The sequence below is a fragment of the Phodopus roborovskii genome, unplaced genomic scaffold, assembly GCF_943737965.1.
Source record: "Phodopus roborovskii unplaced genomic scaffold, PHOROB, whole genome shotgun sequence".
Taxonomy (NCBI): Eukaryota; Metazoa; Chordata; class Mammalia; order Rodentia; family Cricetidae; genus Phodopus; species Phodopus roborovskii.
Genome location: NW_026126588.1, coordinates 16660392 through 16684423, shown reverse-complemented (window position 1 = coordinate 16684423; position 24032 = coordinate 16660392). Strand labels below are relative to the sequence as shown.

At 38.4% G+C, this 24032-nt stretch overlaps 1 protein-coding gene across 1 annotated transcript in view; it reads right to left on the bottom strand.

The window, feature by feature from the left end:
- Positions 1 to 24032, bottom strand: part of Khdrbs2 (KH RNA binding domain containing, signal transduction associated 2) — a 326527-nt gene that overhangs the window by 167306 nt on the left and 135189 nt on the right. Inside the window, exon 4 of the mRNA XM_051204527.1 lies at positions 8106 to 8252. Coding sequence (XP_051060484.1) covers positions 8106 to 8252 — 147 coding nt within the window. The remainder of the gene's footprint in view (positions 1 to 8105; positions 8253 to 24032) is intronic.

Sequence of the window (24032 nt, the reverse complement as noted above, 5' to 3'; positions counted from 1 at the left end):
TGAGAATGAGTGGCTCTCTGACTCTTGTGCCTGTGTTTGGAGCTCTCTTCCTCCTGTTGAGTTGCTGTGTCCAACTTTTGCTTCATCTTACTATATTTTATTTGGTAATGTTTGGTAACTATTTCTTAGAAGCCTGTTATTTTCTAATGAGAGACAGAAAAGGAGTAGATCTGGAGGAAAGTATGGAAAAAAAGAGAGAGAATTCTCACCAAGTTGTCAATAGTATTTTTGATTCTTTTTTTTTTTTTTTTTTTGATTTTACTCAATTTAATTTTTTTAAGGACAAATTTTTTTATTTATTTAATTTTATATAACAAAGTCCAATTAAATGAAAACAAACATTTATACACAATATTTGGGAATTTGGGCGTCGTTCTTTCCAAACTACTTCCTGCTGGTAAGGGGCGCTGTCTTGGGGGATTCGATTCTTTATTTAATAGGAACTCTTAAAGACTGACCTTGGGGGGAAAGGATTGTAGGAGCCAGGACACCACAAGAAAGCTCACAGAATGAACTAACCTGAGCTCATAGGGGCTCACAGAGATTTTCAGGGAGCCTGCATGGGACTGACCTAGGCACTCTACATATATGTTATAGTTGTGGAGCCTGATCTACTTCCCTAACAATGGGAACAGGGGCTATTGGACTCTTTTACAGGGCTTTGAGACTCTCCTCCTCATACTGAATTGCCCTGCCTTGCTTTAATAAATGGGTAGATGCTTAGTCTTACTGAGACTTGGTATGTCATGTTTTGTTGACACTCACTGGAGCCCTGCCCTTCGCTAAGTGGAAATGGAGGAGGAGTAGACTGGAGGATGGGAACAGAAGGTGTGAGGGAGGGACTGGGAGGAGAGGAAGGAGGGGGAAACTGAGGTCTGGATGTAAAATGGATAGATAGATAGAAGATAGGTTTATGTAAAAAAAAGTAAAGGAAAAGAAAAAATGATTGGCATTGGGAACTTTAAAATTCTAAGCTATTACAAATGAAAGTAGGTATAGCTAGTGAAAAACTATTCCTAAGAATGCAATGATCATGCTAAGTCTGTATTCATAAATTACCCCCATTACTACAAAGTGACCATTTGATTATTTGGACACTTGTTTTCTAGCTTCTGAGAAAAAAAAAATCTCATTATAATAGTTATTTTCTGCTGCTTCTTTTTTTTTTTCTGTGTTCTAGGTTATGCCAATCAGTGAGAAATGATAAAGTAGTCTTCAGTTTTTACAATGATAAAGCATACTGCTAATATTAACATACCCCTTCTCAAAACTAATAATGAGTTTTAGGCATGTTCAAAGTCATGGCTCTGATGTTTTTGTAACTAAAATGTCAATGTAAATAACTAATATGCTAATATCACCATATATGCTAATATTAGATGATAATAATTTTTTTTCAAATAAAATGAAAATAGGGTCATAGTGCCATAGCAACCGAGAAAGCATTGGTCAGCAGGTCACAATTAAACAAATCCCTACAGCTCTTTGCTTACTTCTGTGAACTCCCATGTGGTTACATTATGATTACTTACATGGAGTGGGAATGCTTTTCATAACAGCAGTCTGAGGAAATTCTTGGTACCATCTAACAAACATGACATTAAAGGACTGGTGCTAGCCTATGGGTGGTGCTCTCCCTGCTACACAGAATGTTTCATCACGCTCTGCATTTGATGACAATGCTCTTGTTTGCATGCTGAGGTTGCTGCAAAATGCCCATCTCCTCCCACAGTGAGCACAAAGGCATCTGCCACCTCCCACTATGTCTTCTCCCATACCAGCATCCGTGCGTTTGCTTGTGGGTTCTTGTTTAATACCTTGTTCCTCCCACATGTTCATCTGCATAAAACACTGATGTAATTTCCTTTTGAAATAAAAATATAGCATGGATCTCATGGCAATACTGCTTATGTATATTTTATATGATTAACTATATTTGCATAAAATATAGATAGGCAACTGTAGTGAGATATCCACCTCGCCCGCACCTGTTACCCTGATCACGCCCATTGGGGCATGGGGAGAGGTGCAGAAGTGACATGTGGGGACTAGGTCTAGGGTCCTGGCCCCTAGCTCACTCTCTTAATTCCTAGTTGGAGACCATGAGCATCCGGAGGCATCCTTGGCAATGCTCCCACTTCTGATACCTTAATATTGTGTGAGAAATAAGATTCCAGAACACAATATTGGCTAATGGATGTTTATTCTGGGAGAAATCACTTACACCAGAAACAGATGACCGCCACATGTTACCATTCTAAGGATGCCTCTGGATGCTCTCTGTCTCTGAACAGGGGTTTTTAATATGTCAAAGTGAGATCAATTACCTTAAATGGCCCATGAATATATGTATGTATACACACATGTGTACATTAAAGTTAAACTGTCTACCATATTGTTAACTTCATGTGTTAACTACAGTGTATATGTAACTGTATATATATATATATATATATATATATATAGTGATAAACAATAATATAGAAGCATTAATTAATATTTTCTTAATAAATTCCAAAACTATGGTTATTAAATATAAATATTTATATTAAATATAATCATGATTGATAATATATTCCTAGGCATTCTTTCTTCAACTTTCTATTCTATTCTCCTTTATTATTACTGATTTGATCATACTCAAAACCTACTATTATTCTGCTACATGTATATAGTATTACACTGATTCCTAACGAATCATCCTTATACCCATAGACAGTGTATCTCTCAACCCATATCAGGGAAGCTTCTATATGCAGTAGAGGGTGATTAAGGCAGATACCCACAACCCGTCAAGACAGAGAGAATAAGAAACTGAAATGCTCAGTCCTAAATGAGACAACAGTAATTCATCCCCTCCTCCCAAGGCTAAAATATCATTGTATCAAAGAAGTCAGAAAGAGTGTAAGGGGCAGTGGCAGTGGATGACTGCAAGCATTGTCTTCCAGACACAGCAGGGCAAGTACACACATGAACTCCTCATGTCTTAGGGTTTCTATTGCTGTGAAGAGGATCATGACCATGGCAACTCACTTATAGTTCAGAAGTTCATTCCATTATCATCATAGTGGGGCATGGCAGGTGGCATGTGGGCAGACATAGTGCTGGAGAAATAGCCAAGAGTCTTACAACTTGCATGTAACAGGAAGACACTAGGTGTGGCTTGAGCATATATGAGACCTGGAAGCTTGTTTCCATCATGACATACTTCTCCAACAAGGCCACACCTATTCCAACAAAGCCATGCTCCCTAATAGTGACGCTCCCTCTGGGGGCCATTTTCTTTCAATCCACCACACATGCACAAGACCCATGCAAGCTCAAACCAGACATATTCCTAGGATGGACAAGGGAGGTGGACATGGAGTCTTACCCATAGCTGAGGAGTTATTGGCCACTGATAGAAGCTAAGAGAGAAATAGTCAATGTCTTCAAGAGTATTGGTCCTGATGAGTCAACCACACTCCAGTGGAAGGCTACAGATCCATGTTTTCGTTTTCCCTTAGTGAGTCAACTTAAACATCTGATTCATGAGACGAGTAAAACACACACACACACACACACACACACACACACACACACACACAAACAACTATTAAAAAAGCATAAATTAAATATGCGTACATATGAGTGAATCTTCCCTCTTACCTATCAACTGCTTTAAGTTACACAAAACTCTGGTGGAGACCCTATGAAGCTCAAGTCAAACAAGACAGACCTGTCAAGTTTATAGATTCTGACATGGTGCACTATATTATGACTTCTTATTTAGGCCCCTCACAGCATTTATTGAAGAAGGCAATAAAATCGTCTAATTTTTCTGTTACCAAAGACTAATTTCTTGTTTGTGTGGAAGCTCAACTTCCATCTTTTCTATGGGAACTATGTGAACATATGATAGCTGATAGTAAATTATTATTGCTATTATCATGGTTACTTAACACATGTATATATTATATGTGGATGCACATGCTACAACATGGTTTTGGAGATCAGAGGGCCATTTCTGCCATCTTTTTGTTGTTTCCATGGATGGAAACAACTTGGATAAGTGCAGGGCCACACCACCATCCACATGAACAGAATTCTGTTGAATGCTGCACACTTTCCAGTTGGGAGACAGTGTCTTATATTTCAGTCATGAGTTAATCAAACAGGCTGAATTCATTTAATGAAAACTGAGACTATTTAATCACATAAACACTATCATTATTTAGATATAGCATTCTGAATAGAGTTAGAAAAATATATATTAATATGGGGTTCTGGGGGATTCCTGACACAAACATTAGCATAAATGTTGCTCAATGATGTTTCATAAACTATCACTCCCACAAAATATTCTGATGTTCTGATATCAAAATTAGGCAAGGAGGGTCCCTGTGAAATACCACAGTGGCAAATTACATAATGCTCTTCCAGCTTAAGGAGTAAAATGGACTTACACTCCTCACTGAAGCATCAATAGCATTATTTCAGAATGACTACAGAGTTCCAATCCGTATTTTAAGGCAAATCAATGAAGAATAAAAAATTTGGGAGTAGAGCTCATTCTTAAAAGGTTAGGAATTTGGAGTTGGCGATGTTCAATTTAATGGTATTTTACTGATTAAAACACCCCAAATAATGTGACAGACTTTGATGGTCCCCCATGGGAGGCCTCAATCTTCATGGGTAGCAGAAGCAGGGTGGAATGGGGGTTCAGTGGGGGGGGGCTGCGAGGACAGGAGGGAGAGAGAACTAGGATTTGTGTGGAAAATAAGGTTTAATTTACATAAAACATTACAGATTTGAATTTGGAAAACAACACATGATGTTCATTGATTAGTCAGTCTACTTATTTGGGTAGGATTGCAGTGCCTGAACAGAGACCAATAGGCTAGAAATTTCACCTAGGACAATAGTAATTAGTTCTTCTTTAGCAACTAATTTAATTACAGAAACTGAATTGATTTCTAACATCTTAAAGCCTTCAGACATTTCATAATTGGTTACTCATTCTCATACTGGTAGTTCTGATGATTGTAGGGTATAGGTCATGCTTACATATTATACTTACCATAACAAGGGGAAGATGAAAAGTTCCTGTGATGGAAAGACACAATCTTACAAAGAAAGAAGACATCAGTGGAGGGTTGGAGTCCTAGTTTATATTAGTCTTATGTATTGTTTCAGAATTCATTTTATTGATCTGACACTTCACCTCTGATGGTCATAAATATTAATATGCAGCTATGTTATCATCAGCTGAACTGTAAAATCAAATATCAGAAATAATATGGACAAGTGAGAAGAGGTTGTGTGTGTGTGTGTGTGTGTGTGTGTGTGTGTGTCTGTTTGTTTTAGCTCTTTGTGGTTCCTGTGATAGTTAAAGTAGACAGATAACTGTGCTTTGCCTGGAGCTAAGCAGGCAAGAAGGAAGACAAAATCAGTCTGAAGGACTGTCACAAATAGTGAAGCCTCTAAATAGCATTGGGAAAGAGATTCAGTCCCAGCCCTTAGGGCACTCATGTTCTAACAGGTGAACAAACCATAAAAATCTATCTATCTATCTATCTAGCTATCTATCTATCTATCTACCTACCTATCTATCATCTATCTATCTATCTACGTATCTATCATCTAACTATCTATCTATCATTCATCTCTTTGTGTACAATCTAAACATAATAGATACCCAGGAGAGAAATAAATTGTGAAAGAGGTAAGGACAATGAATCAATATGTTGAATAGAGTTATCAGTGATGCCATGAACCTGTCACAACAGCCCTATATAATTTAAGGCAACCAATGAAGTTAATTTAGATTTGTAATTGAAAAGTTCCTGTACATGCAGGTTCAGAAGATGCAAAAGTAAAGGGGAATATCCATGTTAATATTTTAAGAAGAATCTTCAAAACTCTAGAGTTATCAGTGAGATTGCATGTTGCATAAACAAAATGTGACAACATGTAAGAACACTAGGATGTGACAACTGCATTAGAGAGAAATCACAGAAATGGCAGGGGGGCAAGGGTAGTCTACATTTATATGGTGCACATGGATCACAAATGTAGCCAGATTGCATTGACCTTGCATGATTTGATGAATTTGGTCAGTTATTTCAACAGTCAGACTACAATCAGACAAACACTGTTAAGCAAAGTGATAAATGATAAAGATACACTGTTGGCCTGGAAATATATTCCCTACCATGTCTAATATATATATATATATATATATATATATATATATATATATATGTCTCACTGGATAAGATAGAAATGAAGTTAGTATAAGGTATAATATATGAAAAAGTGATGCATGTCATTGATATTTACTATAAAAGTAGGTTAACGTAGCCTGCAGTCTATGTCCAATATATATATATATATATATATATATATATATATATATATATGTATGCATCAAAGATATATTACAGGTGACATATACTTAGGCTAGCTATACTTAGGAATATATATGTAAAATATGTATGTAGGAATGTACATGCATAAAATAACAATTAGTGAACAAAAGAGGTCTTGACTCGAAGATTAGGGAGGAGTGCATGGGAGGGTTTGGAGGGAATAAAGGAAAGGGAGAAATTTGTAATTAAAATGTTATTTCTTTCTATATAGATAGACACATAGATAGGTATATGGAGGTAATACTCCTAAACAAAATAGATTTATTAACTGTGTCTAACACATTTTACCTGATAAAGTCATTCAAAGGTCTTTCTATTATAATAGTTTTACAAATCAATTTCTCCAATGCTTTTTTATTTTTAAACCCTTTGCATATATTACCCTGCTTAATATTCTTAATAGTTGTGATTGAAGTGAATACATTATGATCATTTTCATTTTAAAGATCCGTAAATGGATCCTCTGAACATTTAAGTAACTTATCGAAAGCCATACAATGAGGCTGTGATAAAACCTGACCTGGCCTCACTACACATACATGTATCTAGTCTAACTACATAGACTACTTACTGAACCTAGAACTAAATATTTCCTTGGAAAACCAAAGGAAGAATGAATATAGTATCATCAATCTTCAGAATGAGGTCTATGGAGGAAGGATTCCAGATGATACTCAAATAGTAACTATGCACACACAATTAAGAAGTACTCAATTTATTGTGACATTACTCTATAATTGTGTCTTGACAAAGATTAATATTGGGCTTGGACATGTAGCTACAAAATGTGGCTAGATCTTAATGATTGTACATGCAAGGAATTCCTTGATATTTTTTCCTTTCTAGTTTTCTATAGCATTACTAATCAGAGGATCTTATCTGACAGCCACCTTCTCTGAGTTTTTTATTGAGTATACAAATATCCAGTTTCTTCGTCGATTTCTGGGTTGAGGATCTTTCCAAGTTCTTCTAGGGAACTTTCCTCAGCGTTCTCTCAATATCACACAATCTCAAGCCTCTTGGCAAGACTTCTATTGAAGTTCTTGTTTCTAGGATATTCAATTGTCAACCTTAAGACTTGATGCATTTATGTTCCTCGGTCTCTTAGGAAATCATTAGAGAACGCTACTCAATTTTCAGCTGAATTTGCCACCTTCATAAATGAGCATCCTCTATTACTCTCACATTGCATGGTGAGTTTATATTTCTAACGTTGGAAGTTAACATCTATTAATATTATCTTATACTACCTGACATGCTACTAGCATTTGTTATTTTAAAATACTTTCATTGCCTTATCATAAATAATACATATTCAATCTCACTTTTTATACTACATTTTCCTACTAATTATAAATTATCAAAATACACGTCAAGGCTTAAAACAGGGAAAGGTAACTTAAATCATGTATTTTTGTGTGTACATTTCTCTTATTGGTGTTTCTGACTGTGGACTGATATATACTATACACAGGCTGGTGATGAATATTCATGTCAGCCTAGTAGAAAGTGGCAACATGCCAGGTCTTATAATAAGTGTCGTGTGTGCCCTATTTATTTAAGATTTGTATCAAATCTATGCATAGATAATTAATGTACAATGTGAACTCCATTCCAAAAAGTCACTAGAGATTAAAGACACAATTTAAAATAGGAACGAATAAGAAACAGTTTGTAAATTCAAAAATCACTTACAGGAACCAGGAATTTTTTAATCTCTTCCAAGGCATGACTCATCCGTGAATAGGCCTCCCCAGGTGGAGCAAAAACTTCAATTAATACATGCAGCTCGTCGCTCAGGTGTGCGTACTTGGCCTCCCCACTCTTCCTCAGCTCTTCTTCCTGTGAAAAGGTTATTTTTAGAAATAAGCAGCCACTCATTTTGCATTGATTTAACATTTCCTGAAATGGTGACAGGGCCACAATCTAAGTCAATTTTCCAAAACTAGCAGGAAACTCTTGGAGAAATAACGATCTGCTACAAGCCAGCTGAAGATTTTCAAATAATTCTTCAGAGTTGAAATCATCCACAACAGATTTCAGTCTGCTGGGTGAAATGTTAACTTTCTGACGTTGAAATCCCTAAGTGCTGTTAATTCTTGCACGCACATTGCTACATTCCTGAAGGACAAGGTTCTTTTGTGTATAGTATATAGAACTTCCTGTATGGTATATAGTACTTAATGGCCTTTGCTGCTCTGGCAGAGGACAGGAGTTGGGTATTCGTCGGATTCCATTCACCTGAATTCACCTGTAAATCCAGCCCTTCTGCTCTGTTGCACACACACACACACACACACACACACAGAGGCAGGCAGAGCTAAGAAAAGTTGCATCCATGCTTCCTCTTTGCTGGCTTAGCCACACCTTTCTTCACTCACACAGGCCTAGCTTGGGGAATGGTACCACCTACAGTGGGCAGAGTCAACTGACAATCAAGACAGTCTCTCTTGGATAAGCCCACAGGCCTAGGTAAGATGATTCCTCAGGTGAGACTATCTTTCCAGGTGATTCTCCAGTGTAGCAAGTTGGCTTTTAAAATCAGGCACCATGCCTTAATTTACTAAAGATCCCTTGAACAGAAGTGCAAATGTAACTTAAAGGAGCATACTGTGTGAAGCTAGCATATTACTGTTTTTTGTTTGTTTTGCTTTTTTATTTGTTGTTGTTTTCTTGGTTTTTTTTTTTTTTTTTTTTTTTTTTTGAGACAGGGTTTCTCTGTGTAGCTTTGGAGCCTATCCCGGTACTTGCTCTGTAGGCCAGACTGGCCTCGAACTCATAAAGATCTGCATGTGTCTGCCTTCTGAATACTGGGATTAAAGGTGTGGCATATTGACCCAGAGTGGTCTGAGCAATGTACATTAGGGGACAAAACCAGCAACAGGAGAGTCCTTTCTTATCTACTGACTTATACATGCTCAACTTGATCTATTAGAAAATAATAAACAGTATACATTTTCCTTGAAGTTGAATAAACTAAAATAATATACAACATTAGAGAAGGGGATGACTAGAATTTCTACTTGGATTAAAATTTTGTAACTCACCTATGACTTGCATTTAGTTCTGATACTTAAAACGTGTTTGAGAACACTGTTTCCCAAACAACTTGTCTTCTGTGTTGTTTCCAGGACAAGAGACTTTGAAAGGAGCAGAGTAGAGAAAAGGAAAGAATTCTACAGATCGTGTAGTCCGGATGTGAATTAACGTACATAGTATTTTCTACATGTGGTGTATGTGAGCCTAGATTCTTATGGGAAACAAAGTAAGTTAAGTGGTGACGGAAGCCTGTACACCCTGCTCCAGTGGAGCTAAAGCAAGAGAAGCCAGTGTACAAGAGCCAAATGGGTAGGAAGGGGGAGCTCTTCCTCCACATTACAGGGATAAAGAGATAAATGGTAAGCCAGCAAGCCAGCTTGAGATTTCCATACAAAGATGACACTGGGGAATGCAGACAAGCTCCAAATACCTCTCTGTTAATACCAGAGAAGTTACAGCTTTCTGTTTCCTCTGGGACAGAGCAATTCATTTGATCATGGGCTTCTTTTCATGATTTAATTTTTTTTTAAAATTTTATCTATCTTTTATTGATTCTTTGTGGATTTCACATCATGCATTCTGATCCCACTGATTCCCCCTCCCCTCTCTTCTGCCCTCTGCCCATGGGACCTTCCATGACACAAAACAAAACTTCAAAGGAAAACCAAAACTCAACCACCCCACCATCACCACCACCACACACACACAAAAGGAGAAGAATCTTGTTTTTGGAAGCTGTAGTGTGGCCTATTGAGTCACACGCTTTACCCTGTAGCCCACGGATCTTGTAAGTGTTCATTGCTATGAGTTATGGTGTGGTCTTAGGCCTCTGACTTATGCTACGCTGTCAACAATGGGCTGTCCCTGGGGTTCCTATTGAATATCCTGTTGTTGTCCTATGTCCTGGGGATCCTGCATTTTTGGATCTGTAGGTTTGCCCCCTTCACATGCTCTGACAGTTCATAGAGTGATTTGGGGTGGGCTAATTCACAAGTCTGATTCTGGGCCTGGGTGACAGATACCTGGATTGATCAGCCAGCAAGCTTTCCGTCATCACTGCCCAGGCTAGCTCTCCAGCACAGCCTCAGCTAGCTTACGCAATGCAGTCTACAGCAAAGGGAGGGGGCCAGTTCTCCCGCTCTCAGGGCCCGAGATCCTGCTCAGCTTAGCTCACATCACCAGTGCCAGCTCTACTACTGTGCACAGGTGAGGTGCAGAGCACTCTCTCCTGATTGCTGTAGGTACCGGGGGGGGGGGGGGGGTGGGGTGGGGGGGGGGGGGGGGGTGGGGGGAGGCAGCATCAGCTCTTCTGCTCTCACACTCTCAGGCCAGGTCATCTATGCCCCATCAACAGGGTCAGCTCTAGTGTGTTGCCCCGCCCAGTGAGTTGCAGTCCTGTGGTGCCATGCCTGTGGTGCGTGCCTAGCATTTCATGATAACCGATATTACTAGTACCCATTTGGCAAACATTGACTTCACTATTGGGGATGTCTAACTGCTTATCTACAAAATGCTGAAAGGAGTAAGAATAATCGCGTCGCAAGAAGTAATCTCATATCACTATTGGTAAATGTTCTCACCATACATATCTCATATTCAAAACAATGTATCAAATTATACATGAACAAAGGAGTTCATGCCTTCTAAGATCCAAATTAATTTTCCACAGGTAACTTTTCCAGTGAAACAAACTAAACAATAGAAAAGTTGAAAATGCATAATGTACAGTATATGCAGGCTTATACTTTGGTTTTTACTTTAACAGACATTATTGTCATATTTTATCCTAAGAGTTATAATTTACTAAAGTGCTTTTTGCAGGCTTTTTCTTCCTAATGCCCGAGGGACATTTCGTCTAACATAAATCCACTTCAGAAATAAATAAGTCTATTGTCTGCAGGACTCTCACCATCAAGAAGCTCAAATAAACACACATTTATTATTCATATTGTGGCCTGAATGGGATTTGTGCAAATCCCCAGTTTAAAAGCATTTTTAAGTAGGCGTATGTAGAGAAAATTTAAGTGAGTATAATAAGTAGTACAAATTATATACACACAAAAGAGATGCACACAAGTACATAGTACAGAAGTAATCGCTAAATTCTAAGCAATAGCTCCGCTCTGGTTGTCTGTAATTCCAAATACCGGGTCTCCTGCTCCTGCTTGTGGTAAGAGTTCCCCTAGACTAAAGCCTTTCATATTCCAAGTGATCAGCTCTATGAAGGGAATCTTTTTAAAGGTTATAAATTGCACACTCTGTAGTTTTGCAAAAGGTACAGTTTAGGAAGATGGCTGTCTTAGTTAGGGTTTCTCTTGTTGCTATGAAACACCATGACAAAAAAGCAAGTTGGAAGGAAAAAGTTGCTTCTGCTTGCACTTCCATATTGCTGTTCATTATCAAAGGAAGTCAGGACAGGAAACTACAGGCAGAAGTGATGAGTGCTGTAAACTGGCTTGCTCCCCATGGCTTGCTCAACTTGATTTCTTATAAAACCCAGGACTACCAGCCCAGGGATCGTACCACCCACAGTGGGCTAGACCCTTCTCCATCATTCAGTATTTAAAAAAAATGCCATATAGGCCTGCCCACAACCTGATCTTATGGAGGCATTTTCCTAATTGAGGTTACTCCTGTCAGAAGATTCCAGCTTGTGTCAAGTTGACGTAAAATTATCCAGCATGGAGGCCTAGTAACTACATCTTGACCGTTGGGTAAAAAGTTTTCCTTCTTAGAACCACTTGTCTTGAAGAACTTTGGGCACCAGAACTAATAAGACCAGTAGGCAGGCATTTTTATGAAAATGGACTTAAACTATTTCCCACTAATGGCTAACCTACAATTCCAAATACACCCTACCCAGGGCAATTATTCTTCATGCTGAAGTTGTACCTGAAGCAGGAACAATCTGAGAAGAACCATTTTGGTTCCCTTAAGAAAGGATAATGTTTCTGGGCAGTGGGTGGCACACATCTTTAATCACAGCAGCAGTGAGGCAAAGGCAGGCAGATCTCTGTGAGTTAGAGGCTGCCCTGGTCTACAGAGTGAGTTCCAGGACAGCCAGGTCTATTTCACAGAGCAACTATGTCTCAAAAAACAAAACAAAACAAAACAAAACAAAAAAAAAAAAAAGAAAGAAAAAAAGAAAAAAAGGAAAAAGCAAAGAAAGTATACTGTTATCAAAATCAATAATGATTTCTTGTTGCCTAACTTGAAGAACCAGAACTGATACAGTGATCAACTAGACCACAGCTTGATCATGGATACTTAATACACAGGGTTTATGTCCCCTGCCTCCATTACTCCTCTATTCTAACTCAAAGCACATATCAGTGCCCAGGAGTGAAATGATCAGTCACTAGAACCTCCATCTCTCTGCTTGGCATTACTGAAACTATTTACTCTTCATCTTGGCAATGCAATGATTACATCTCCTGCCCATGCTTTTTACCATTATGTGGTCCTGACTGACCTATCAGGATGGTTGTACGAATCGAGTCTTGATTGTGGGGAGCACGGGAGCTAGATTATTGCTATGGTTATAATCAGTGGAACCAAGGATGTCCTTTAAAAAATAGTCCAAGATTCTGACATAGATAAATCAGTGTGGCAATACTGAAGTCTATCATGAAATTAGAAACAGTACCTTTCCTGATTTTAATATCAACCCTGATTGGGGAAGAGCAAACCATGCTCTGTCGGTTACAGCAAGGCTGCCTTCACTCCCCAAAGCAGAAAGTGGTGCTGTCAGAAATTGTGTCCTGATGAAATGCAAAGGCCCTGTTGTTAGCTCTTCCAGGAGAACAAGGGGAAAATCTTGACCCAAGAGAAACTACTGGACAGTTTTTCAGCCTTTCTCAAGAACTTTTCTTCTGTTGATATAATGGATCTGAGAGCTAGACACTTAGTAAGGATAGTCACAAATATTCATTTTGTGGGAACAAGTTAATTTGAGGACCATATCATTTCTGTTCATCCTTTTTGTGACAGAAGCAACTCAAGACATGGTGGGTTTGTGTTGGCTTGCAGCTTGAAGAGGCAACCTGTCAGAGTAGATAGAATACAAGTAGATAGAATACAAGGAATCAGGAATGTGAGGTCACAGTGTGTCAGAAGAAAGCATAAAAGTGATGAATGCTGGCAGTCCAGTTGTTTTCATCTTTGTTAGTCATTCGATAACCCAAAGCCATGGAATGAAAGAAGATACTAAAGACAAAATGGATTGGAGGAAGACACTAAAGACAAAACTTCTCACTGCTGACACATCATCAAATCAATGCTATAAAAATGACCATTCTACCAGCAGCAATTTAGAGTTAATATAATCCCAATGAAAATGCCTTCACACAAATAGGAAAGCACATTCTAATGTTCACATGGAACTAGAAAAAATCCTAGATAGCTAAAGTAAATTTGAGGAAAAAGAACAATTCTGGAAGGATCACTATGCCAGATTTCAAGCTATATTACAGGCTCATAGTAGTAAAAATGAATAGTACTTCCACTAGAAAAGACAAGGAGATTAATAGAATAAACTGGAAAACCCAAACATAAGTGCATATAACTACGGACATCTGATATTTGATAAATATACCAAAAATACACACTGGAGAAAATGTAGAATCTTCAACAAATGTTGTTAGGGAAACGGGAAGCCCACATGGGGCCAATTTAAATTAGAATTTTATTTATCACCTTGCACAAAAATCAACACCAAATGCATCAAAGGATTCAATGTGAAATCTGAAGCACGAAAACTTCTAGAAGAAAATATAAGCAGTGTCCTACAAGACATCAGTGTAAGAAAGGACTTTCTGAATAGGGATCCATATACCCAGTGATTAAGGCCAATAATTGACAACTGTTCCTCAAAATTTAACAATTAATTGGATGAAGTAGAAGCCCAAAGAGGGGGAGAAAATCTTTACCAGCTATACATTTGACAGATGATTAATGTCCAGCATACATAAATAATTTTCAAAATGTCAAGAAAACAAATGATACAGTTAAAAAGTGGGCTGTATACCAGAAGAGTTATTTCTCAAAAGGAAAAAAATATAATGGGTAATAAATATCTTTAAAATATTCAGTAGTGCCTGGGAATACAGTTTAGCAGTTGAGGACACTTACTGCTCTTTCTGAGAACCTGGGTTGGTTTCTAGCACCCACATGAGGCAGAGGACAACCACTGATGACATAAGCTCCATGGGATCCAATGCCTTCTTCTGGACACCATGGGTATCTGCATGTGTATGGTGCACACAAACTCATGCATGTACACAAACATACAGATAAAGATAAATATTTTGAAATGATGTGCTGAACATCTTTAGTAATTATAAAATGCAAATTAAAAGTATTTATAAGATTTCATTTTACCTCATTCAAAAATGATTAAAATCAGAAAAACATCTGACAATGCTTGCTGTGGCAGATATTCGGAAAGGTAACCCGAGTCATTGTTGGTGGGGCTGTAAAGTAGAAGGACTTAAGCTGAAATTCCTTAGTGGAGTCAATCAAGACAACAATGACTGAAATCATGTAGACATTCGAGAAAATTAAATGTGAAGGAAACTCCAAGAATATACAAAGATAACATAAGAAATAAGAGAGGTGGAGGACTAACTAAATTGGGATGGTCAATCCTAATGGATATATCCACAGCACATTTCATACTGGAGCCTCATGGAATACCATGGAAAGGGGGCAGAAAGGTTGCAAAAGGCAGGGAAGCAAGTTGGCCCTTGTGAATGTTCTGTATTTGACTGGAAAGTGGTATCCACAAAATCTCAAAATTCTGGTTCCCTAAACAAGAGGTGACAAGCAAGTGTGAACAGAGGGAATCGTACAAGGTCTTACTCCAAAATGACGAGGTACAGGAAATCAGTGATGCTCTAAGAGGGCGAACTAAGCTTCTCTGTGTACAATCTCCCTGATGGGTTGTCCAAGTCCAAATAGTTAGTCCCAAAGACACACACACACATACACACACACACACACACACACACACACACACACACACAGAGAGAGAGAGAGAGAGAGAGAGAGAGAGAGAGAGGAGAGAGAGAGAGAGAGAGACAGACAGACACACACACACACGTAAATGCACATACGAAAAAGTTAGAAAGTGAGAATGGATTTGAGAGGCATTCAGGGGATTCAGGAAGAATTGAATGGGGAAGAGGAAGGAGTATAAATGGTTTCATGAAGTGTTCATATATAAAATTCTTACCACAGTGCCTTTTCTGAGAGGATTTAAGCGGATATCGTTCAGCAAGTTAAATTAAGAAAGGAATGACTGGAATCAGGCATATTTCCAAGAAATTTTAATGTGACAGTAATTTCATAAATAAACAAAAGGGCAGAAACAAGAGACGTGGACATAGATTCAAGAATGCTGCTATCTAAATAGTAGCCTTTACACAGTGAGAGCAGATTTCCGAAGAATAGGAACAACTTCAGGTTGTAAAAATTAAATTTCATCTGACAGTGCTTCAAGGGCAGGGGGTAAAGCTACACTCTGGACTCTCAGTGAAATCTCTGAAGTAATTTTATCTTTTTTTTTTTTTTTTTTTTTTTTTGAGGTTATTTACTTGAGGTTGGCTTGGAACTCACTATGTATATCCCTGACTCGCCTCTAATATATGGTCACCTTGTCTTAGCCACCATTAATGTTAGCATTTATAGGTATGTTATATAATGCCTGGCCTTATAACCATAAATTAACAAAATGAAACAAAACTTTATGGAAGATTATAGAAACACTTTTACAGGGGAACAATCTAAGTGACAATGAACTTCTAAATTCAGTTGAATTTAGAAAGAGACACAATAAAACACCTACCAGATTATGTAGTATAGCAAATTTTATGTACTGCTCAAGAAATACCATCCATTTGGTAACCCTTCTTAAGCACTGAGAATTTGTCTTTAATGTGTCTCTATTTAATGTGAATGAGTGTTTGTCTGTGCACCACATATGTGGATTGCTTACAGAGACCTGAAGATGGACCAGAATTACAGAAGATTGTGAACCAATGTGTGAATGCTGAGACTCAAACCCAGGTGCTATGGATGAGCAGCCAGTGCTGCTAGTCACTGAGCAGTCTCTCCAGCCTCTAGTATTAATGCACTTTTATAACTGATATATTGTTGTGTGCCTGTACATGAGTCCCAAAGCATGGGTGTGTCAGCATGTATATGTCGAAGTAAGAGGACATGTTTTCAGATGAGGATCTCTCCTTCCACCGAATACAGAATCTGTGCATAAACAAAATAAATGATGCTTCCTAAGAACAATGGTGAGTCTGGAAAGAACTGCTGACCTTAGGGTATCCACATTTGTTTTCCATTCCAAGGAGAGACATCCTCGAGGAAGGAAAGGCTAGAGGAGGTCTCATGCTGGTATTTTGTAAACTGGAATATGGCCCAGGATGAAAGGTACTTCGAAAAGAAGACTATGAACCAATTAAGTGGATATAGCGAGCCAGCTGGTGAGGGGAATCTCAGCAAAGGTTTTGTAACATGATAGGAATGGTCAGAGCCCCTCCTTGTCTCAGGATGCTGACAGAGCAAGTCAGCACGGCCAACAAACAAGGAAAAGGCAAATAATGTGAGTCCCAGATGTCAGGGAGCAACGGACCAAGCCCTGCTTCTCAAAGATATTTTTTTTTTATTTGGAAGCAGGATGTCAATTTGAAAAAAAAACCATCTTGTCCCAACACACATATTTGCAGAAGACAGAAGCTGGACACAAAATGAGATGTGACCCTCTGTGCTAAAGTGCAGAACCTGAGCGAGAGGGGGGAAAATAACAACACAACCTAACATTTTGCAGAGTCTTTCAGTTGTTCCCCCACAGGGAAGGCGATAACTGCAGACAGATCAATCATGCTCTTGACAAAATAATGTGCAGTGTTGCACTTTGATCAAATGCGTTATGCTGTTTATCAGACAACCAGACTGAGGAGCAAACACCATTAGGACGTAGAAAGTGGCTAACCACTGACTAGAATATCCCTGGCACTGTGTGAAAGGGCATGCACATTAAAGCAGGGACTCAAGGTCAATCAGTGACAGTGGCTGAAGGATATGCTCTGCCACATCTAGCCTATGAAAAATCATGGTTGATCACCGACACCTCATTTACCCTAAGTTCAACAATTTTGATATGGAATCCACCTCTTTATCACCTGACACTGGCTTAGCTAGCCAGTCTTACTTTCTGTCGTCCCCTTTACAGACAATATTTTCAACTGCAAGCAACCTCACCTATGTCTGACTGAAGTAGTTATCTTTCAAGTCCATATTGACCTTTGTTCTTGCAAGGTTCAGATCACATCTATTCTATTCATCTGGACTCCATAGAGCCAGCAATGGTGAAATGATTATTCCCCAGAGTCCTAAATATACTATCTCCTAAAATGGTATTATGCCATAAATGTTTGGCCATGTCTTACCAATATCAATTATTGGAGGAAAGGACCCAAATGCAGAGCTGGGAACTTTAGAGTCAGGAGAAGGAGCCAAGGGCAGTAGGCTGTATCTGACAGCCTGCCACCAGGATAGATAGGATGATCTCAGCTGTCAGAGAAACAGCAGCCTGGAAGGAAATGTAAAAACCACAGCTGGACAGAAACTGACATGACAACCCTAAGCACCATCTGGGCAGAGAACAGGCTGCAGCTGAGAAGTATTCTAAGGATGAGCAGCCGTGACAGCAGCAGGACAACTCAGGATGGAAACCAGCAACAGTTCTAGAAGACGGGATGAAGCTGATCTGATCAGACTGTCCCACAGCCACTGGAAACCAACAGAAACTCCTAGATGCCATTTCCATAGCTAAGCATGTGCCTCCCTACCTAACCTAATGGAAACATTCTTGCATGGCTTGGCTATCTTTCCAAACCTAAAAGGTTTTAGCTGAATGGACCATTTTTGTTCCTTGTTCGCCCAATCAGGGACCAAACTGTCTTTCTATAAGAAAGTGTGCACACTGAACAGAAAGACTAATGGGGTTCAAGCAGAGGAGGAAGAGATGGAATGGTATCTTCAAGGCAGACTCATTTGCGGACTTTCTGAGCCAGAAACTTCTGCCTCGTTCAGGGAACTTGGTTGAGGTCCCACTGCTTTTGATTCCAGGACCTTTGATATCTGAGGTCCTATTTCAAAGGGCGTATCCATGTTTAAATACTTGGCCTCTAGCTGGGGTTACTGATTGGAAAGGTCACTGAAACATTAGGAGGTGGAGCGTTGCTAGGGAAAGTATACCACTGGGGGCTGACATTGAGGTTTTGCTGCCTGGTCTCACTTCCTATTCTGTTTTCTTCTAGTGTGTGCTTCCTGACTTCCAGGCTGACTTCATGCTATTGCTGCTGCATTACCCAGCCATGGGGTCCTTCTGCCCCACACAAAACAGGGAGCCAGAAGGAATCATTTTTCCTAAATTTTTTTCAGGGTATTTCTATACCCAAAGAAAAATAACGAATCCTTAAATTGATAAATTGATAGTGAAACTACGGTTGTTGCTTTGATAATCCTGACCACATTGTTAGGGGAAGGGTTGTGGAAGATTTGGAAGTTGGTGCTAGAAAAGCCATGGAGTGCTCTGAGCAGCATTAAACTGTCCATTCTTCTGGAAGAAGGAAGTCCTGAGGGTAATGTGGACATTGGATGCCCAGCTCATGAGATTTTCAAAGTAGAACAGGACTCAATTACCAACTGAAGTAGAGGCCATTCATGTGGTATTTTAACAGAGAATTTGGTCACATTTCTTCCCTTGTACTGACAGTTTATGTGAGGCTGAATGGAAAAGTAATGGATTCTTTTCTTTGGTGAAGGAAATCTCAAGGAAGTATAATCTTAGGTCTAGAATGGTTACTACTGATTTAAGAAGTCAGAGATTCTTCAACTTAAATTTCAGAGAGCTTCTAAGGCCAGGGAATGCATGGCAGTGTTGTATTTCCTGACAGATAGCCTTGATAGGACACTGTGAACACGAAGACTGAGATTTGTTTGAAATCTCACAATGTTGGGGGTAACAGAGTTAATGGACATCTTGCCAAGGAGCATGGTACAACAAGAGAGAGTTACATTGCTGGTACCAAAATTTGTGGGATAGGGCCCATGAACCCTTTGAAACTGAAGCCCCAGACAGTAGACATTTAGCTACAGATTTGGATGTTTACCCTGCTGGGTGTTGGGATTGCTTTGATCTATTTTTCATCATTATGCATACCTCATTTTTTTTTCCTTTTTGGATGGTGACATACATTCTGTGGTACTATATATCAGAAGGATGAAATTTTTTCCTTGCTTTTGTAAGAGATCATAGAAAAGGATTAATTTGAATCTCAGAAGACACTTTAGACTTTTAAACTATGGTGGGACTATTAAAGGTAACGAGGACTCAGGACATTATATGAAATGAATTCATTTTGCATGTTGAGGTGGCCATCAGACTAGAGAGACAGGGATGGAATGCTGTAGTTTAAATAGGAAATACCCCCCATATGCTTGAGCACCAGTTCTCTAGCTGGTGGCACTGTTTGGGAATGTTATGGAATCCTTAGGGGATAGAGCCTTGCTGGAGGACATATGTCATAGGTTGGAAGCCAGGCCTTGGAGTGGTATACCCAACCCCACTTCCTGTTTTCTGTATTCTGCTTCCTGTGTATGAATAGAATATGATCAGTTGGTTTCCTGACAGCCGTTCCTTTTCTATCATGATAGACTACATCCCTTCTGTTAACTATTAGCCAAAGTAATCCTGTTTCCCTATAATTTTCTTTGTGTCAAGGTATTTTATCACAACAACAGAAAAGTAACTAATAGAGGAGGTAAGGGAAATGGGAATTGGATGCTATAATGTTTCCATATATATACATGTATTAAAATTTCAAAAATATTACAACAAAAATAAGAAAAAAGTGCTTTGATCTTTGAAATTCTGTCTTATTACATGAATTTACCATTTCTACCCTGAGCCTTCCTTTAACAAAAGTACCTGCAAATTATGTAGGAGAAAATGCTTTTATGCAGGTGGCAAAAAGGAAATGCAAAATTAAGCATTTTCCTGTATACCAATAACTTGCAAGAGAATACACTTGCATTGGTGATTGATAATTCTGCCAATACATTATTTTCCTGGAATGTTCATCTCTGCTCCTTTTTATTAACTGACTGAATGTTCCGTAGATGCTGGTGTACACACACAAGGCTCCACAGAGATTCCTGGGAGTACTGAAGAATTACAGCATATGGAAGGGAGTACTTGTGATGTCTGCATCAAAGCTTCAAGGGCCAAAGCTTGCCAGGAGGCTGAATATAAGCACGGCACTCAGACAACTACAAAAGTTCTATTGTGACTGAAAAATGTGTTTGACCAACAACAACAAAAATCCTTTAAAATTGATTTTACTTCGGAAAACCTATGAGTAGTGTGTAAGAACTCAGATCTACATGTAATTTCCTCAAGGATACTTCAGACTTTCTGGACATATCTCTGCACACAACCCAGAAATGTCTACTTGTTACTTGTTTGTTTTTTTCATTTTGTTTTTTGTTTGTTTCTTTCAGAAGGGCAACATAGGCTGTACCAGGTTTTACTAATTCATTCTGATATCCTAAGAAGTGAGTATCTGAAGATATAATGTGAATCGAATGGAAAAAAGGAATCAAAATAAAGTTTTAGGTGTCTATAACATAGGACTGATAATTAGAAATCAGATGCCAAAATATTAATTGTTACCCATACCCATCCCTGCCTCTACTTAATACTTATCCACCCCTGCATCTATTGGACACTTACTCATCCCTGTAGCTACTATCTCATGTCTGTATCTACTAAACCACACAGAAGGGTATGAGTTCCCAGGTGATTAATAAATACAGAAAAGGAAGGGGAAGGGCAGAAAGGATACAACTAAATTATGTGTGTAAAACCATAGTTAAGATTGTGTGTGTGTGTGTGTGTGTGTGTGTGTGTGTGTGTGTGTGTGTGTAAGAGAGGAACACAGAGAGAGGAGGGGAAAGGAGCTCATGCATTTAACTGTTTGCTCCTAGTACTACTGACATTTGAGTTCAAACTTTATGAACGAACATATATTGGTGGTCCAGAATGTTCTAGAACCAAAACATACAATTTTATGCAATCTCACTTAAAACGCACATTATGTTACTATTATCTGTCTTTTGATTATTAGAAAAGTGCATGAAATTTTTGAATGAGCTTTTAGAAATGGATTGATTCAAGTGTTGGTCAAAGAAAACTGCTAATTCTTTTTTTTTTTTGAAAACTGCTAATTCTTAAACAGGTTCTTGTTTTACAAGACTAGAGCAGTGAGTCAAGCAGGAGGCTGGGTTCTGATCTTATTGGTGTTTTGCTATTCACCTTCACACCCGTTGTTTAAGGAAGTAATTATGGGGGATTATTATATTCAAGGAACCTTCCTTAGTGAGATAGCTATAATACACCAAGTGAATTACAAGATCATTCTCTGTGTGTTCACAGAAATTCCAATAAAAACTTAGTTTTAAAAGAAGTTTTTTTAAAAAAAAAAAAACAAAAGCAAAAACAAAAGCAAAATGTTATCTAATGGAATAAGTCACTTCACTCTTAAAGACCCCAGTTGGAATGAGAAGAACATCAATAAAACTCACATCTAAAGGCACATCCTTCAGGTCAGCACAAACCGTCTGTGGAGAACTTCTAGTTCAGAGGCAATTCCGGATAGAGGGAATTTAACTGCTTATTTAAAGAGCTATCATTCATTTTTCTTTTGATACAATCTGGGTCTACTTGGAAAATTAGCATGTAGGTAGTCCACAAAATGGCTTTGCTCTGGCCAATAACTTCGTGTGGGCATATTCAACATGTGAAGACAGTGTGTTATGTGTTTCAGGATAGACCCGGACCTGAAAAAGCTCATTATTTATAAGAAAATCTAAAGGGTCATGCATGTTTAAACCAGAGTTCTTGCAGTCAGGCATAGTTTAAAATTTTGTTTTCAAAATGATTCAGAATTTGAAAAGTATGGCCCTTCAGTATCTCTAAATAATTTAGCAAGAACATGGGAATTTATGCACAAAAGTAAAACAGAAAGGAAACCTTATCCACTGGAATATAGGCTGCCAAGCAGACCTTTATATTTTTGTTTCATTTTGTTTTGTTTGTTTTGCTTTTTAGATCATTGCGGCAGCCAACTATGCTTTGGTCACTTTACTTGAGGAAAAACAAATTAAATGATGGGTGAAATATAAGAAGAGATGAAATGCTTCAGAGCAAAGTCTTTAAATAACATATTAATTAGGTTTCACTGCAATTACTGTGTTAATGGGTCAGTAATGTGGCTAAGGTTTAAAGGTCAGTAATATGCCTGGAGTTCCATCTGAACCCAGAATTTGTGGCATTATTCTTTGTGAGTAGAAGATTTGTAGAGGAAACTATTTTTTAACTCTATATTATAATATTGAAGGCCTTATAATTGTGTATAGTTTTATACACAGGGGCTCTTATGTTATAAATGCTAAATATCTCAGAAAAATATTTAAATGTTCAAAGTAAGAGGTACTTGTGGGATTGATACAGTCAGAGGCTTACTAGAAACTGTTCAGGATGTAAAAAGTAAAATCCCAGAAAACTAAGTTCTGTAGCCTGGAAAGCAAACAGTTTTCAGTGATGGATCATAGACTTATTAAGGTCAAACTGTTAAGTTTGGAGTTAGGAAATATAAAATGGAATTAACAAAAATAGCAAAGCAGTGTTAGAACTTTTAGAAATTAAAAACAGTAAAATTAGTGATAGATGTAACAATCTGTAGATCTTAAGCACTTTGTGAGACAGACATAACACTGTAATGCAGAATCAAAGAATATGATCTTTTTCAACTAGAATTAAGACAAATGGACTATCAAATATGATTCTCTACTGAATTGTAGCCTCCAAAATTAAAATAGAAAGAAGGAAAATATCATAAAGACTGAAACTAATATATAATTCAGAATAAGAATAAATAACATATAAGGTCCATGAATCTATCTTAAATGCCACTCATCCAAGAATGTGGATGATGAGTGGTGAGGAATTACAGAACAAAGGTCCTCATGTTGAACATGCTGCAAGAGGAAAACAAAGTAAGGGAGGAAGGAAGAGAGGGAGGGAGGGAGGGAGGAAGGAAGGAAAGAAGAAAGAAAAGCAAAGCAAGCTGGGCAGTGGCTTCCCAGCTATCAGACTGGGGTGCCTGAGCTCCCCCATGTTCAGGTCAGCTGATTTTGTGGTTTTCTCCAGAATGGTCTTGATTCCTTTGCTGACCATGCCTCCCTGGATTCCAGGAGTTCGACTTGTGTTTAGCTGTGGGTGTCTGCTTCTGCTTCCATCAGCTACTAGATGAAGGCTCTAGCATGGCATATAAGGTAGTTGTGAATCTCATTATCAGGGAAGGACATTTAAGGTAGCCTCTCCATTATTGCTTAGATTGTTAGTTGGGGTCATCCTTGTAGGTCTCTAGACATTTCCCCCAGTGACACATATCTCCTTAAATCTATAAAGGCTCCCTCTATTATTGCATCTCTTTTTCTTGTTCT